The 17187-nt window shown below is 39.7% G+C and overlaps 1 protein-coding gene across 2 annotated transcripts in view; it reads right to left on the minus strand.

Annotated features, from left to right (window-relative positions):
* LOC101475732 (ankyrin repeat- and BTB/POZ domain-containing protein 3-A) overlaps positions 1–17187 on the minus strand; it is a 254130-nt gene that overhangs the window by 32272 nt on the left and 204671 nt on the right. For both annotated transcript variants that reach the window (XM_014408347.3, XM_014408346.3), the window contains exons 4-5: positions 6523–6675; positions 3727–3892 (exon numbers count right to left, since the gene is read on the minus strand). In XM_014408347.3, coding sequence (XP_014263833.1) covers positions 3727–3892; positions 6523–6675 — 319 coding nt within the window. The remainder of the gene's footprint in view (positions 1–3726; positions 3893–6522; positions 6676–17187) is intronic.

Raw genomic sequence — 17187 nt, forward strand, 5'->3', positions numbered from 1 at the left:
TCCACTGGTAGCAGACCCTAGACACTCCCTTCGCTGGCTTGGGAACATCTTGGTGTCCCCCAGAAGAGTTGGTGCATGTGGCTGAGCAAAGGGGGGTCTGGGTGTCTCTGCTCAAAGTGGAAGAATGAATTTCTGGTTCACTTTTGGAGACATTTTATAATTGTTCTAGTGTAAATTTTGATTTTTTAGTTTGTCTTCCTGTTCATTCCTTTTTCCTCAATTCTTCCCTCGTTTCTGTCTTTATGACGAGTGTTAATCTTGTGTCTGTGTTTAGTATTTCCTGCACTAGTTTTACTTCCCGTGTCTTCTCCAACTCTCTGGTTGTTCTCTCTTCCAGTAATTATGTTCCCATCAGCCTTCAGTGTATGCTTATATATGCTGTCTTTCCTTTGTTACCCCTCTACCTTTTTGGATTCACTTTCATGTGTTTTTGTTGTACTTTTGTTACCTTTTAGACTTATTTGTGAGCACATATATTTGCCCTGAATAGCTGGTCCTCAACTAAAACTCCACAAACAATAACTGCGACACACTTCTGCTTTTCTTCTTCTTCGTTTTGTGATTGCTTTGCTTCTAAAATTTCGTTGCCGGTGGAAAAATCTATAAAATGAACTAATTAACTCCCATTTAACCTCTTCCATCTGGTTAATTAATGCTCCTCCCCCTTACCCCAGTGAGCTGGAGTCGTAACAGGTTTATTTGTTACTAGATTCCATTTGGTCGAGGTCCACTGATTATTATATTTGTATTTTCTTTGTTATCCATGCGGTTACATTCATGTCCCCGCTGGGCCACTGCCAGCATGTTGTGGTGTTTAATGAGCAATTAATAGCAGCACATGAGGCAGGGGCTGTGGGGATGAGACCACTCCTTTGCAGACCTGTGAAATATGCATTTTTGTGCTGAAAGGATTAAGAGGAAAAAAAATGTTTTTTTCATTGCCAAGAGGAGTTGGTGCGAGTTTTAAGAAATGTGTGTCGAATTAAGTCAAGTTAAGGATCCTACTATGACTTCATCTTAATTATATGTTTAAAAAAATGTAGAAAATAACAATAATTTCATGTATTTTTGAGACAGTTCTCAGCTGCTGAAGTCAGAGTGAGTCAGAGGTTACAGCATCTTTAGCTTTAGTCACGCAAGTAAAACTGAGGGATTTTAATCAGATCCTTGAGGTCTTAAAGAGGGCGAGGCTTAGTCACACTGCATGACGTGGAGATGCAAAGGACTTGATGTCTTCACCTCGCTCACCTGATATATTAGATCTGGAGGAGGATGAGGGAGAAATAAATTAATAAAACCCCTGCTATTCTTTTCTGTTTTAAACATACTTTGCTCTGCCAGCTGTTATAACCTGAAATATTGTGGTTTTATATGATGAGCAGGTTTAGTTAACCATTCAGTTTTCTTTTATTCAATATTATCCCTTTGCTGTCCTCAAGTGAAAGTTGTTGCAGGCAGCGTGTTTAGGCATGAAGGGCAAGTACATTTTTGTAAAAGTGAAAAAGAAAGCAAAAATACACAAAAAATGAGGATTATTGCAAGAACCACATATCTGTGATACATCAGCAGCTTAGAGAAGCAGCTTTCGCGGTCCTTTTACTGCCAAGAACTAACACATCTACGTTGCCAACAAATAACAAACCACCATGTAAGATGTAGCTCTCCATCACAGACAAATGCTCACATGCGTTATTAAAACTAAAAATAATAAGGAACTTATGTATGAAGCTGTTTTTGTGATATTTCAAGGGCTGATTGAAATTACTGCATCACTGGGATCCACTCGATCGTGCTTAAGGGTGCACAACTGAACCAAATACACAGATTCCAGTTTAATCCCCAGTTAAAACCACTGGTGGACCAAGTGCAAAACATTTATCATCTACGTTCTGCTGCGCAACCCTGCATCCTGGCATTCACGTAGACGTTACTTGATGTTAACGTCTAAACGTTGCTTCAGACTGACCCACCATCCGGTCGCAACCGTCTGCAATCTTTGTTGGATAGAAGTGGATCAAAACACCAAGGTGTTTAATCTGTCATGGACTCCAGACACTGATCAGAGCGAGAACGTGTCAGATATCCCAGAAACAAGCCCAACGAACCACTGCCTGTGTCCAAGTGCCAAATCACTTGGACTGTTGTTTGCACACAGTTGGCGAATTGCCGTTCAAATACTAATTGTTTCCTACACGAATAATCAGTCTGTTGATTGACAGAAAAACAATCAGCAATCTACAATTGATTTTTTAGGCAACTAGGCGGTGGTTAATCGCAGCTCGCTGAGATATGTGATAAAATGTATGATTTTTTTAACTGAAATATAATGATCTGGCTTAAAACCTGTGGCAAGGTTCTGACTTACTATAGGTTTTATATAGAATTTAGACGAGTGAAGGTTAATCAATAAAGCAAATTATCACTAGGTGCAAGCTCATTTTAAGCTAAGACCTGAGGATCTAAGAAATGTCATGGTCCTGGGCCAGTATTCTTAGTTTTTGTGTGTTTTGTATTTCGTTCTTTATTTATGCCGTGGTTCCTAGGTTCTGTTAAGATGTTCCTTATTTGATTACCCCCTGTGTATCTGTGAGCCCTCGTTTCCCCTCCTTGTGTTTTATTCCATGTTTTCCCCAGCCCGTTATGTCTGTGCTCTCCCCGTGCTCTCTCTCCTCCTGTCTGAACCTCTGTGTACTTCCTGTTTTACTTTGACAGTCTCCCGTCAGTGTTGCGTTTACTCCTGCCGTGTCTTGTTATGATCATCAGTGTCACCTGTGTTCCCCGTGTGCTCCCACTTCCCTCGTTAACCCTCTGTGTATTTATGTCTGCGTCTCCCTCAGTTCTGTGTCGCGTTCTCCCTCATTCATGGCTGTGTGTTTCTCCGTCTATTACGTTATAGTTTCCCAGTTTAGTTTGTATGGTTTTGCTCTCCAGCAATAAAGCTGTGAATTTTGAGTTCATTCCTGCCTCCGTGAGTTTGCGATTGGGTCCTCATCCAGCCTGCACACAGCCGAAGCATGACAAGAAATGCCTTTGAGACTGGATGGATAATTGAGATCTTTGCACTTCTGTAAAGTGTAGGTTCATCTGATTGTTGTTGGATGAGTGTTTCGAGCCTGGTCTCACTCCCAAATCATCACAAATGAATGCTTGGTCATTACGCCTTTATTACTGTCATAAGCTGTTTTCTTAACCCAAAAACTCCAAACCACGAGTAAAAGTGAAAGTAAACATCGAGAAAATGAAGCTCCCATTGGGGGCAGTGATGATTTACCACTCCTACCCTCATTGGCGGACACCTTGTAAGTATCCCAGAGGCAGCATCTGCTTTGACAAAACTGCAGTGTGTGAAATTTGAAAGGTTGGAGTTTGAAATTGAGTTATTACTTTGAGAAGAAGCGGCAGGACATTTGTGCAGGGTTAGTGCAGTACACACAAACAGACACAAAGAAAAACTCTCTTAAAAATGTGAATTATTTTCCTTCTGTATTAAAAAAAAAGAAAGATGCATGAAAACTGTATCGTGAATTTAGCACGCTGCATTACTCAGTGAGAGAGCAGCCTGTGCTCAGCATGTGTGCATGAACTGCACTGGGTTGCCAGGTACTTGCTAGAAATCCACATTTTATTGTATCTCCAACCCCTGAGCTGTGCAAATGTGGGATTTTAAAGTTGTTATATATATGTGAGTGTGTGTGCAGGAGAGCGTGGGTGTGTTAGGTGCCAGACCTGCTCGCTCATGCTGTTAATGCCATCGGGCCCCAGCAGGTTCACGGCCTGCTTGACCAGGTCCGTCCGACCGCAGTTGAGCATCCTGAAGCCCAGATCCTGCAGGAACTTGGCCTCTGTGGAGGCTGCGTCCAGCTTTCTAGTGGCACAGAAGCAATCCTCGGCTCTGCAGACAGAAACAGCAGATCTATTACTTTGATTAAGACGAAGCTTATGTCAGAAATGGATTTTGAGATCCGAGCACATACATCTCCACGGCATGCTGAGGGAAGCTGAAAACGATTGCTGATCAGGCTTTCATAACTCAAATTCTCCTTATCAGGAAACAAACTTGCAACTTTATAAGTACTGATCTGCTTCAATTTGAAAGTCAGTTCCTTAATATCTGAGTTTGTCAACACTCACTTCTCTTTGATTGCTTCTGGTTCAGTACTTTTCTTAAGCAGCTTCTCTCCAGGTAAGGCTTCTGCTGTGACTCATTATTACCCACTCACGTCCCCCGTAAAGCCTCTTAATCCAAGCATCTGTCACAACTGCAGTTTCCACAGAGAAACCTTTGCCGGATGTTGGTCTACATATACATGACAGTTAAATCTGACATATGCAAAGAGATGCATTAATTGGCACCTCGAAGTAGTTCATTTATTAGTTCTTTACAAATACATGAAAAGTGAAAAGACTCTTAACCCGGTGACTCTGTGACAAATTACAGAAAGATTACAGAGTAAGCGGCGACGAGGTAAATATGGTGCACGGCTTTGTAACCGCTGTGGAGTGTTTGCAAATGAGGGAAGAAAGAGAGGGCGAGCGAGGCGAGACTGTGAGTGAGTCAGAAACAAATACAGAGAGAAGATTTATAGGTTACTGCTGTCCAAGAAAGAAGGACAAACACAGTTCGTTTAGCAACTGACAAGCCTCATGAAAAAGCTTTTAAATTTTACAGTGCGAGGCGAAATTCAGTTCACTGTGGGGCTACGATGAAATGTTAACATGTTGTTAATGTTGTCATTAATAATAAAACAATACAGGGTGTGCTCCTGTGAACTAAAGGCCGGCGCACACTTTTTGTCTATAATCCCCACATTATTCCATTAATCACACTCATTTGTTTAGTTTGGCTCCATATTTTCTCCCGGCTGTCCTTGCCATCCCTAGTCAGTCTTTACGCTCCACTCAGCAACAACCGCAGTGGGTGAAAACAATGAAGCCAATGCAAAAGTGTCAAAAACTGCAGCCCAGCTTTAAATGTATGACGATCCCCACAGATTCCCATTTTAAGATTAAATAAAAAATAAACTTAATGAATAAACTCACACAAATTAAATTGTATTAAAGGGCTAAAGTCATGTATAATTGGGGTGTGGCTGGTTGCTATTCATCACAGAGGTCCTCTAATCTATGTTTGTGCCCCTTAAACCATTTAATTGTAATTATCTAAAAAATATGGTTTAAAACCGAATCCAAGAATCTGTGCTCCAGTTTTGGTTAACATTTAATGAGCAAGCTTCTTTCCACCGATTAGTAACTTTCCTTGTAAGATAGTTCAGCCACATCTGGTTACCCCCCACCCAAAAAACAACAACAATAACAAAAAAACATGATTATGATGGTCAAAATGCTTGTGCTGAGGTTTCATAATCATAGTCTACAATGACCAATTAGTGATGAATATCTATTTCCATCTTTCAGTCTGTGGAGTTACGATCGTATGTGTCCTGTAATTTTTATGGGAAGCCATCAAACAGCTGCTGAAGGACTTCACTAAATTTGCCACTCGTGTAAACCTGCAGGTAATGGTGGAAAAGTCAAGGGATGATAAAAGTCAGTTAGATATCCCTAAATGCTGCTTATTTATATAAAGCTGTAGACAAAATGGCTTCATTGCACAATATAAGAGTTAAAATGAATTTACGTGTGGGGATTTATCCATTAATTGCTGTATTGTCATAGATAAAGTGCATGTATTTGCCAGCCAAACTGACAGACCTACAGCAGACTGAGTTGTTTTGAAGTTGCCAACTGACGTCAGGTAGTTGCAAAGCGGGTCCACGTCTTCAAAGCAACCATTTCATGGGCAACAGGACTGCAGTGTCATTGCACACGGTTGTAATAATGTTTTGTCCGTGTGGTGATATAGAACCAGTGTTTCCCCTGTCTGTAGCAAAGCAGCACATTCCTGCTTTCCAAAGGAGACAGCAAAAGGTGGAAAGACACAGCATGAAAAAGAAAAGGAAAACAGCACCGTGCTTATGAAACTCTGCCCCCTGGTGGTGACAGTTTTTGTTAAATTCCGTAGAGGGTGATCGCAAAACACACCTTTCAATAATGAAAAATAAAATAATCGCAACTATTCTACTGAAAAGCTGTTCGATATACAAAGATGGACACTGAGGAGGATGAATGGATGATGACATATTGATCAGGTCTGTTCAAGTCAAACTGCTCTCTTAAAATGTTTTGTCTGATGTAAACACCATGTAATAAGTCAGGTTACATGTAAACAGCTGACCTCAAATCTGTAATCAGAAAGCAAATGTGCAAGTAACTGCTGATCATGTCTCCATATTCATCTACATGTTCTAACACTGTGGATGAGATTCTGTTAAAATAAAGTGTGAGTGATTGTTGCAAGTCATTCTTGTGTTTGGTATACGAGACTTGGTTGAAGTTTATGCTAATGCAGCATCTGCTGACTGAACGTGCATGTGCAGGCTTACAGGTTTCATAAATGGATGACACTGAGCTTCATTCTCCAGCAGGTTTGTGCAGTAAATGTTATTGACATCGTATTCTTACTTTATTTGTCGGGGTTCACAGTCCACGCCGGGCAACAGCAGCCTGGCAGCCTGCCTCACATCGTCACTGTCCACAGAGAAGCTTCGTCGATGTTCAGTGTGAGCAACCGCCACCCGGATCCACTCCATCAGCGGGGGCAGCACCAGGAACGGCCTGCGGAGAAAACAGGTTCATGTGCTACTGTTTAATATCTTAATTAAGTCAGAATACATGAAGACTCACATTTAGTTTTAATTATTTATGAGAAAAACAAAAGAGTCTTTTGGGGAAATTCCATAAATGCTTATTTTTCCTAGATGGCTGGAGGGGCAGTTATGTGTGTGACAGAAAGAAAAGTCAAATCTGTGCAGCTGTAAGTGAAGGATAAACTCTGTGCTGTTAATGGAACAGAAGAGCATGAATCACACTGCCGTCTAACTGGACCGAAGTGACTACTGCAGCTTCCTTACGTGCATGGGTTGTTTTTCTGACACTGAGTCAGCAGGCAGTCTGGCACTAGTTTAAAGCAGATTAAGCCAAGTTATAAAAAAAGTGTGTGCTGCTCCACTTTTGTTTGATTGTGTGTGCATAAATGGACAGCTATTTGCACTTTCTGTAGGAGCTTTTTAGCTGAAGCGATGTTCAGAGCTCTCCTTTCAGCTGTCTGTGGCCACAGGAGCTAAATCCCAATGTCTGGAATGGGGGATGTGAACCTGTGAGACCTTTTGGCCTCCAGCTAACTTAAATTTGACAGCCTTTGAATTTCAAATGATGACATAAAGAGTAAAACCTCTGAAATTGTTTTAAAAGTCACAAACCTAGCACACTGCACAAATAGTTTGACGAGAACCAGGGAGCTGATATTCCATTGGAAAAAATGATCTGCTTCAGGTCTAAATGTAAGGATTAATATGTTATAGCTGAAGAGAAATGATCTACCTAACCTGGAAAACGATGTTAGCTGATGAAGGTTTGTTTGGAGGTTCATTCTACAAACTAAGGTGGCTGTAAGTCTGATAAGACGGAGACTTAAACAGGGAAAGTAATTTGGGTTGTTGTTAAGAGTCTAGCAGCTGGCGTCTGCTCTGTGTGTGATACAACATGACATTATTGTTTTTTTGTTTGTTTGTTTACACAGGTGTTTTGTGTTAGAGTTCTCTGTCTACACAGCATTTCGTCAAATTAATTCAACACAGAAGGAGATACCATCAAGAAAATATGTAAACATAAAATTGTAATTTCTAGCACGCACGCACACACACGCGCACGCACACACACACACATACATGCTGGTAAAAGGCTGACAAAAAAATACTTAGTTTAGCTTTAAATTGTTTTTCTTTTCAACTTTTTGACATATTTGTAGAAACGATGGGAGATTTTTATATTAAATACAGCCAAAATTTCAAATAATGAAACTTAGGCCCAACAAACCAGTCAAAGCAGGTGGCTGCTCCTCCTTGAGCCTACCTCTGCTGGAGTTTTTCTTTCCCACTGTTGACACTTGCTTGCTCACGGGGGTCTTGTGCTCACTGGGGTTTACTTTCTATGATTTTATGGTCTTTACCTTACAATATAAAATGCCCTGAGTGGACTGCTGTTGCAAACTGGTGTGATATAAATAAAATTAAAACTAAAAGTCTATTTAATTTCTGTCCAGGCAAAAGATCAGGTTTCTTTTTTTCCACTTGTGGTTCAGTGCAAATACAGCATTTTACTGATATATCAGTGCGTTAGCATAAAGATTCTCATATAACAGAGCAGAAGAAGACAGCATGGAAATCAGTGAGTATAAATGGTGACAGGCAGAGCCAGAAGTTTTTCTCTTGTGTCATATTTAAAGTGTAGCACCTTAAATACACATCTGAAGACACTAGGTCCTTGAGATCCAGTACAATCAAAACCCATAAAAGACTTTACATTTGTACACTTCTTTCTTCTACAGGAGTGACTGTGTATAAAGAAATGTGAAAGTTGAGAGTTGTGAGTGTATAAAACAATCAAATAAAGCAAAACGCCAAATAAAGACTTTTTTTTTAAAGTTGAATTTAAAATAACACACAAAGTAACTAAATGACTCTGGTCTTAATGTTGCTCTGAGTCACTACTTGTGCCCAAACCAACCCATTATCATTTCTCATGAGTCACGCATCAGCCTAACTTCCTAAACACAACCCAATAAGAGGCAGTGTGAAAGCCATCTGGAGCATCACACAGGCATTCGAGACATTTTTACTGACTCATTTTGAAAAAGGTCTAAACCTCTGTGACTTCAAAGCCGGTCACAGCCCTGGTGACGGTTCCTGTTGACGTCACAGTTCACGCAAGCGATGACCGACGAGTCAACCATAATCAAAGGCTCTGACTGCGAGCACAGAAACTCCTCCCTCCAGCTGTTCAAACCTGTTCAAGCCATTCCATAGAAAATGAGTTTAGAGGAAGGGGGAGAAGCTGAAACAGCTTGTTTCACAAATGCCTAGGAAATAAGTATAACAGAAAAAGGATTATTATGAACTGTAAATCATGCAAAGCTACTCTAGCTCAAAAATAATAAATATGGAAATATGGATAAGGAAATAAAAAAAAACACTAAAAAAATAAATATATAAACTCTAAATCTTCTAACTCAATCATAATTTATTTATATATCAAAAATGTAAAAGTTACCGTATTACTAACATTTCCAAAATAAATCATATAAAAATTAAATAATATTGCTAATGTGATCTTCTCAGGTGAAAATTAACTCTTCAAACTGATAATATCAGCACGTTGTCAGGTTCATCATGTGCAGTTTGCTTTGGTCATCTTTCAAATTTAAAAAAAAAAAATCACTTACCGTATTTCCCGGACTACAAAGCGCACCTGAATATTAGCCGCACAAGCTAAAATCAGGGGAAAATCTTGTTTTGTACATACATTAGCCGCAAAAAAACAAAACAAAACAAAAAAAAACAAAACAAAAAAAAGAAAAAACATACATTAGCCGCACCTGACTAAAAGCCGCAGGTGTTTCAATGTTGACTTATCATATATAAGAGAATATGCACAAAAGGAATTGGGGCGGTAGTTACACTCAGTAGCACAGGAACAGAGCCAGAGAGAGAGAAAGAGAGGCAGGGACAACAACATTAGAAAGGTATAGTAATCATCCACAACTATTTTCGGTTGCAGATGATAAAGGATTGAGAAAGTTTATTCATGCAGGTCCATATGACAGAGAATATGCATGTTCTTTTAGTTTTCATATTATAATTTATATTTAATTGTGTTGTGGTTTGCAGTGTTTTGTGTTCTTTTCACTTTAAATTTGTGAAAGGAAAAAGCTGAAAATTTAAATAGTTAAAACTTGAAATGTGAATAGTTGATTTTTGTATTATATGATTTATTTATTACATTTTATGTGGAGTGAAAAAATAAAAGTATATTTACGGTGGCCCCTAGAGACAAAGCACATACAAACTTCAAATCACGTACGAACTCTGAAGCATGTACAAACTCCAAAACACGTAAAAACACGTACAAACTCCGAAGCACGTAAAAACTCAGAAGCATATAAAAGCTCAGAAGCACATAAAAACTCAAAACACGTACAAAAGACAACAGAAGTGCTCCAGGATGCTGGGCACAGTGTTGAGCCTTTGTTATCTTGTGGCTACACAAGCCAGCAAGTACCAACGACCGGATTTGGTGTGTGGTAATAACAGGTAAATGAACTTTTTTTTAAATTATTTGAATATATATATGAGTGCCTGTGTATAAATACACAAACAATACACACATGCTTTCAATTGTGTGATTTAAGTGATCTAGTAGCTCTGCTTTGGAAGTTCAGTTCATGCTAGAAATGTGTTTTGGAGTTTATACGCGTTTTGTCTCTAGGGGCCACCGCATATATTTATATATAAACATATATAAATAAAACCACTTGTTTTTACGTTAGTAATTCCTTTTGTGCATAATTTTATATTATTGTTAATAATAAATTAATTAAAGCAACAAAACAACCTGAAGAGCCGGTTCGGAGCCGAAAGAGCCGGCTCTTTTTAGTGAGCCGAACCGAAAGAGCCGGATCTCTAAAAAGAGCCGGAAATCCCATCACTAGTGACCAACATACCACTCTTGAACCCCGATACTGTGTGTCTGATCACATGCCCTTCCGCCAGGCAACGTAGTGCCGTACAACAGCGGAACAAACAAAACATATGACAATATGACAAAATCATGGACAATCCATAGAAAAGCCGCACCTGACTAAAAGCCGCAGGGTTCAAAGCTTGTGCAAAAAGTAGCGGCTTATAGCCCGACAATTACGGTAATGAAGACTCCAGCTGAACACTGAGAGCCACAAACTTTCTAATTAAAGATGCCCTTACTGATATGTGAAAAGGCAGCAAGTCAATGTTCATAAGTTATAACTCTAAGAGTGGAGAACAGAAAGAGATCTAGATGCTACAACCTCCCTAAATTCTCTTATTACCCTCTTTAATCAACATCAGTAATGGGTCTCGCCTGTCTGACAAGTTCATATTTCATCATTTGTTTCCTGTACAAGTATGTGTGTATGTGTGTGTGCTTGTGTGTTTTTATTATCTCTCCCTCATAAACACAGACTTGTGTTGTTGTGTCCGTTATTAATCATTTCTCCTGTCCAACAGCAGCTAAATTCAGGTGAGGCATTCATCAGATATTTTCAGTTTTACCACAATGATGTTTTACTGAGTAAAAATGGACAGGATTGAAAACAAATCTGTTCTCGTGACCTTCTCAGATCTTCATAGCCTTGAACTAAAACTAAACCATAACTGTAATTTACTTTCTTCTTAAAGTTGTTACATGAGCAATTCCACTCTCATGGTATTAGCCCAATTAGCAATTAGCATAGCTTAGTATACAGACTCAAGGCAGGGAGTAGTTCCCATGTTCCTCTGGGCTTACATGGCGTATAAGCCAAACTTGAATATGTTTCCTGGTCTGTATAATGTGACATGGGCTTTCATAGAAACACCTTAAAAGTGGTTAATAGGGTTCTTTGTAAAACTGAGAAATACAGACAACCATTCACAGCCACAGCCATCAAATACTTCAAAACACAAGATGTAATGGGAAACTTAAATTTAAAACTTGAACAAAAGTGAACAGTAGCTGTTAGGGGATGACGATATAAAAACGTCCATCGTTTCATTTTACGCTATCGTTTGTTTCGCAGTGTCGCAAAATAAACTGTTTACGGCAATATTTTTTTCATCGTTTTGATGGTCACTGTAGTGGCTATATTAATTTTTTAAGTTCTCTCTTTCTCTTATATTTAATATAACCACACTACAGACGGACAAGCGCCTGTTTTTATGCGTTGTGGTTAGCAACAACGACGGTAACACCATCGCGTGTCCGCTTGTTTATGTTCCACATAAACCTTTCACAATAAAGCTCAAGATCCTGTTGAGACTTTTCAAAAATAAACTAAACCACGTGAAAGAGCAGATTATTTACGGATGAGAAGTAAAAAAGAGCCACCAGGTGCTAAAAAATAAACCTTAGACTCAAACGTTAGAACAGGCTTTTCCCCGCAGCACGCCGTGTAATAAATACTCACAGAGAAAACGACGGCCGTTACAACTTATGTCTAAAAATGTGTAGCTTCATGCATCTTTTAAAACACTCGACTCCAGCTACATGACGCACAGCTGGAAACAATTCCCGCAAGTCGAACTGCCCGAGATTCACAGAATTTACAGAAAATGTTACATTTTTGTGATTTATATCGTTATCGGGACGATAGAATTCTTATATCGGGATATGAGATTTTGGTCATATCGCATAGCCCTAGTAGCTGTACAGTACATTCCCAGGTATTGCACAGTACACCCTCCTGAAACCAATAAGAGTCAGTGCTTCAGTCCACCTGTATTGTGCTGTGCTGTTCAGAGACTTATCGCCTTCTTAAAGGATAGAAATACAAAGCCTCACATCTTCCAGCAATCAGCACAGTGCTCCCCCAGGAGCTGCCTGCCAGTTAAAACTATCAGAAAATTAAGTCAGGTATTCCCGATAAGTGCAAAGTGGAAATTATATCACAAAGCGCTATTCTGGAGAAACATCTGATAGTGAAATGCTCAGTGAGCTGGCAGTGCTCTTGGATATCCAGTCACTCTAATTTCACACCACATGTGGACATTCACTGGAGCCAGAGAAGAAAACCTAGATGGAAAAACAGGTAAAAAAATGTTTTTTTCTATTCAGCTGCCTCTTTAAAAGAAAAATTCACTCAGGCAAGACGTGAAACCACTTCCTTGTGTCGAAGAGGGCTCAATTTAAAAAAAAAAAAAAAAAAAAAGCATCTTTGTCGAGCAAAGCTAATACTCATAGTTTTCTCCATGAAAATGGAGCAGAACAGAGGTATTCTGGGCAAGATTTGTTTGAATAATTTTATATATTTATTTTTGTGTATTGTACTAGCTCCAGCAAAGCATTTTGTTCCATCTAATACACAATAATCATAGGTTAGCGTAAATGTTGTTGCTACTTGTTCCTTCAGAAACAGCATTTTATCCAAAAAGTTTAAGATAAAAAATGTTTGTCATTAAATTCCCCCCCCGCCCACTGTGTTTGTTGTTTTACGTATTGATTGTTCACCATTAGTTTCGTTAGCAGAATTAAATTTGGATACTTTATATTAATAACACTTATGAAATATTTTCCTAAGTGTCAACAGTCCACTTTTATTTAACCTCCTGTGGTGTAAGCTTTTTGTTTTTTTAAGAAAATGAGGGATATGTTTATAATTATGTTATTGTTATATATTTTTGAAGATTCACAATCCTAAAAACAATATGTGTTACAGAGTGTGCTGGGATGATGTATTCTTGTAGGCCAATCCAGAACTTAGAATTCCCCCAGGTGTCTCAACAAAATCCCAATGGGAAATACTTATTAAAAAAAACAAATTCCTCTCTCATCCCTGCGGGCGATTTATCCTTCTAGCTCGGATCCTCTAACTGTCTCTAACAGATCCTCTGAGAGCTTGAGGGTCCTGTATATTTGCTGTTCCTAGGACTGCGCGCTTCTGGACAGAGATCTTGGATTTTGTTCCTGGGATCTGCTGGAGACACTCGCCTCGCATGGGAGTCACTTCACCGAGTGCTCTGATTACCACTGGGACCACTATTACCTTCACCCTCCACATCTTCGCTCAGCCCTTGGTACTTTTCCAGCTTCTCGTGTTCCTTCTTCCTGATGTTGCTGTCATTGACTATAACTTCCAATCACTATGGCTGTCTTCCTTTGCTTGTCCACTATGTCCGGTTGGTTAGCCATCACCACTTTGTCTGTCTGTATCTCGAAGTCCAATCAGATCTTGGCTCGGTCATTCTTGTTCCTATTGTTAGCCACTTCTTCTGTCTGCTGGTGGTAAATACCAGGCAGGGGCCTGTCATTCCATGATGGCTCTTCTCCTTGCTCCTCTTCTTTCTTGGGTTTCTGCAGCCTGAGCACACGGTCAATTGTGGTTGTAGTTTCCATTCTCTTGTATTTGTTGTCATATCAAGTCTTCTTGTTTCTGTAGATTTTCTTGTGTGTCTTGTTCCAGTCTTTACTTCCCATCTGTCTGATTATCTTCACCTGTGTGGATCACATGCACCTGTGTCTCTATCGCCTCATATTTCTAATCCATAATTACTCCCCAGAGTATATTCATACGTCTCCCTTTGTCAAATCCTACTATTGATTTCCCTGCTTGTGTTCTGTGTTCCCTGGACTCCTGGTTCATGTAACCTTTTGTGATTCAGCCAAAGACTCATTTGTTTCTGCCCACATGTCCTGGTTTGGGTCCTCTCCACTTCAACCTCACAATGATAAATTATTGTAAAAAAGAGATTTGGTTAAAGACTGAACAGACTGGACTGATCTAAAAGACTCTTCTTCTCTTGGCAGCATGTTCCATGTACATCCTACTCATTTCTAATAATTATCCTATCAAGCTTGTAAAGTGGTGCTTTTCTCTACCCTGCATTAGCGAGCAAACAGAATAACCCTGGCTAATATATACTTTTTGGAGTGTCTTACTCTCTGAAGTGGGTAATTTGTAGACAATTACAAAAACATTTCTTTCACATGGTTTTCATTAGCGAGTTTTCTCCTTTTTATAGTTATACACCCTTTTATATCCTCTTTATAAACTAAGCTATTCAGGATACTTGAAATCATTAATACTGATCGAGTTACATGTAATTTTGACTCACCAGATCCCAGTTTAAATGATAATAACACAGGATATTTTCCTTCAAGGCCTTTAAACCTATGAGGAAGTCTCAGATGGACATTGGGAAACCTTAAAGCATCAAATTAAACAGGCTGATTTCATGTTACAGTCAGTTAAATTATATTGTAGGTCCATCAGTAAAGGTCTGTTCAGAGCTTTTCTCCCTTATGACCCTCTAGCAACTATAATTTCTTAGAGAAAAAATTTTTTTTCCAACACGAGCCCCGTACCCAAGTGAGAGAAACCATCAGTGATGGCTATGCTTGCTGTTTATGCAGGCGTCTGGTAAATCTGCTGTAAGCACATGTTTTATCAAGGCACCAGCTTTCAGATACTGACGTTTTACTACTCAACACTGTGTGTGCATCAGTTTCTCATTCCATAACTCAGTCTTTCCTTGTCTGTACACCAACAGTGTGCCAGGAACTGAACTGCATTTAAAAAAAGGAGGGTTTTCCTTTCTGCTTAGCATTTGGCTGACCAATGCAACAATGCAGAGCTCCTCCCTTTTCACTGAGCTTTTGGAAGATGTATTTTACATTGCAAGGTTTGAAAAAGAGGAGAGACCAAGTCTGGAATGAAAACACTGCGGGAAATGTTATCCATCGATGCAGACAGTTGGCCTGCAGCAACATACAACAGCCAGAACTGCCAGAGTAAAAGAGTAAACGTCTGTTCCAAATTACCAAATACATCAAAGCAGCTCTCTCACTACTTTTACTTACCACTAAACTTAAAAATTGAAGTCTTGCAGAAACATTTCTCTTCTTCTAAAGCAAATTTACATGAGGTAAATATTCAAAGCTCAGGTGTAAAAGTCATTGCAGTAATTTTTCACCTCACTGAAGCTTGTCTGAAGTTCCCCCAAAATAACCCAAAAAGATGATCTTATCTCATTTGATCATATTCTGTCTTCCTCTCATCCTGCTGTGTCTTTCAGGCCCTTTTTGACTTGTCTTCAACCTTTCAGTTGAATGCTAAATAGAGAATTTTCTCTCCGGGGGCCTGAACCTGCTGACATGTCACTCAGCCTGACATTCCTAGTGCTCCCCGGGGTCGTCAGGATTGAGTTTCTATCTCTGCAGAGTGGAAGAAAGATGTTTGAATATCTGTCCATCCGTCCATCCAAGAAAAGTCCCTCTAGTTCCCATCAATCTGCTCAAGGCCTAGGGAAGTGTCAGCGCTGAGCAGCACACAGCTTCTTACCAGATCGCTTGTGGTGCGAAAAACTTGTGCGAGGGTCAAGGAACATTTGCACTAACTGGTATAACTGACAGTGGCAATGTGGTTGAAAGGATGAAAATACCTAAATGCCACCAGGAACAGCATTTGCTTCTACACGTAGACAAAAAATTTTCTCTAAAATGATCACATATCAGCAGTGTTGGGGAGTAACGGAATACATGTAGAGCCGTTACGTATTTAAAATACAAAATATGAGTAACTGTATTCCGTTACAGTTACCGTTTAAAAAGCTGGTATTCAGAATATAGTTACTTTGTTGAAATAAATGGATTACACTGCGGTACTTTCCTGTTTCATTTTGTCGCGGGTCAGGACTGTTTGGGTTTTGTTTGACAGCTACGTTCTGTAGTTCCAGGCGGCAGCTTTACGGTTGCCATGGTTACATGGCGACGCGCTCTCTCTCTCTCTCTCTCTGCGACTGTGTGTTTCCTGGGTGAGAGAGCGCCTTTTCGTTGTTGTTGTTGTTGTGCTAAGCTAACAGGCAGAATGCTACAAGCATAGCTCTAAAGAATGTAGCATCATGGGCAGTGTAGTCCGTGTTGCAGGGAGAATGGACTGCCATACACGTAATGGGTCTGTGAGCGCGAAGAGGGAGAAAAAGGGGAGTGGAAAAGTACGAGTTGTCATCGAGCAACAACAGGAGCTGGAAGCATGTAAATATAATAATAACCACTGCAGCCAAGAAGAGTGCCTGACGAGCCCAGTTGTAAGTAAGCTATTAAGACTCGACTGTACACCGTGTTCGTGTTTTCCTCCGAAACAATAAGTTCCGTTGGAGCAGCCTTTCAACGCCTCTCTCTGTCTCTCGCAAGAAAAGTTGACCCACACAACAAAGTAAAGCAATTTTTCGGCTACGAGCCAACAGGGACCCCGCCGTATTAGTCAGAGGTCCCTTTACTACAGTTCGGAGACGCGGACCTTCAGTAATAGTAATACATCACACAGCAATAGTACATTCACGTTGTTGTAAAAAGCATGATAATATATTAAGTAATCCAAAGTATTCAGAATACATTACTGTCATTGAGTAACGTAACGGAATACGTTACAGAATACATTTTGGGGCATGTATTCTGTATTCTGTAATGGAATACATTTTAAAAGTAACCTTCCCAACACTGCATATCAGAGTGTGCTAGGTTTCCTTTAGTTTGTTGCTACCCCACTGGACCTGTCTGGAC

The sequence above is a fragment of the Maylandia zebra genome, linkage group LG17 (genome assembly GCF_041146795.1).
Source record: "Maylandia zebra isolate NMK-2024a linkage group LG17, Mzebra_GT3a, whole genome shotgun sequence".
Classification (NCBI taxonomy): domain Eukaryota; kingdom Metazoa; phylum Chordata; class Actinopteri; order Cichliformes; family Cichlidae; genus Maylandia; species Maylandia zebra.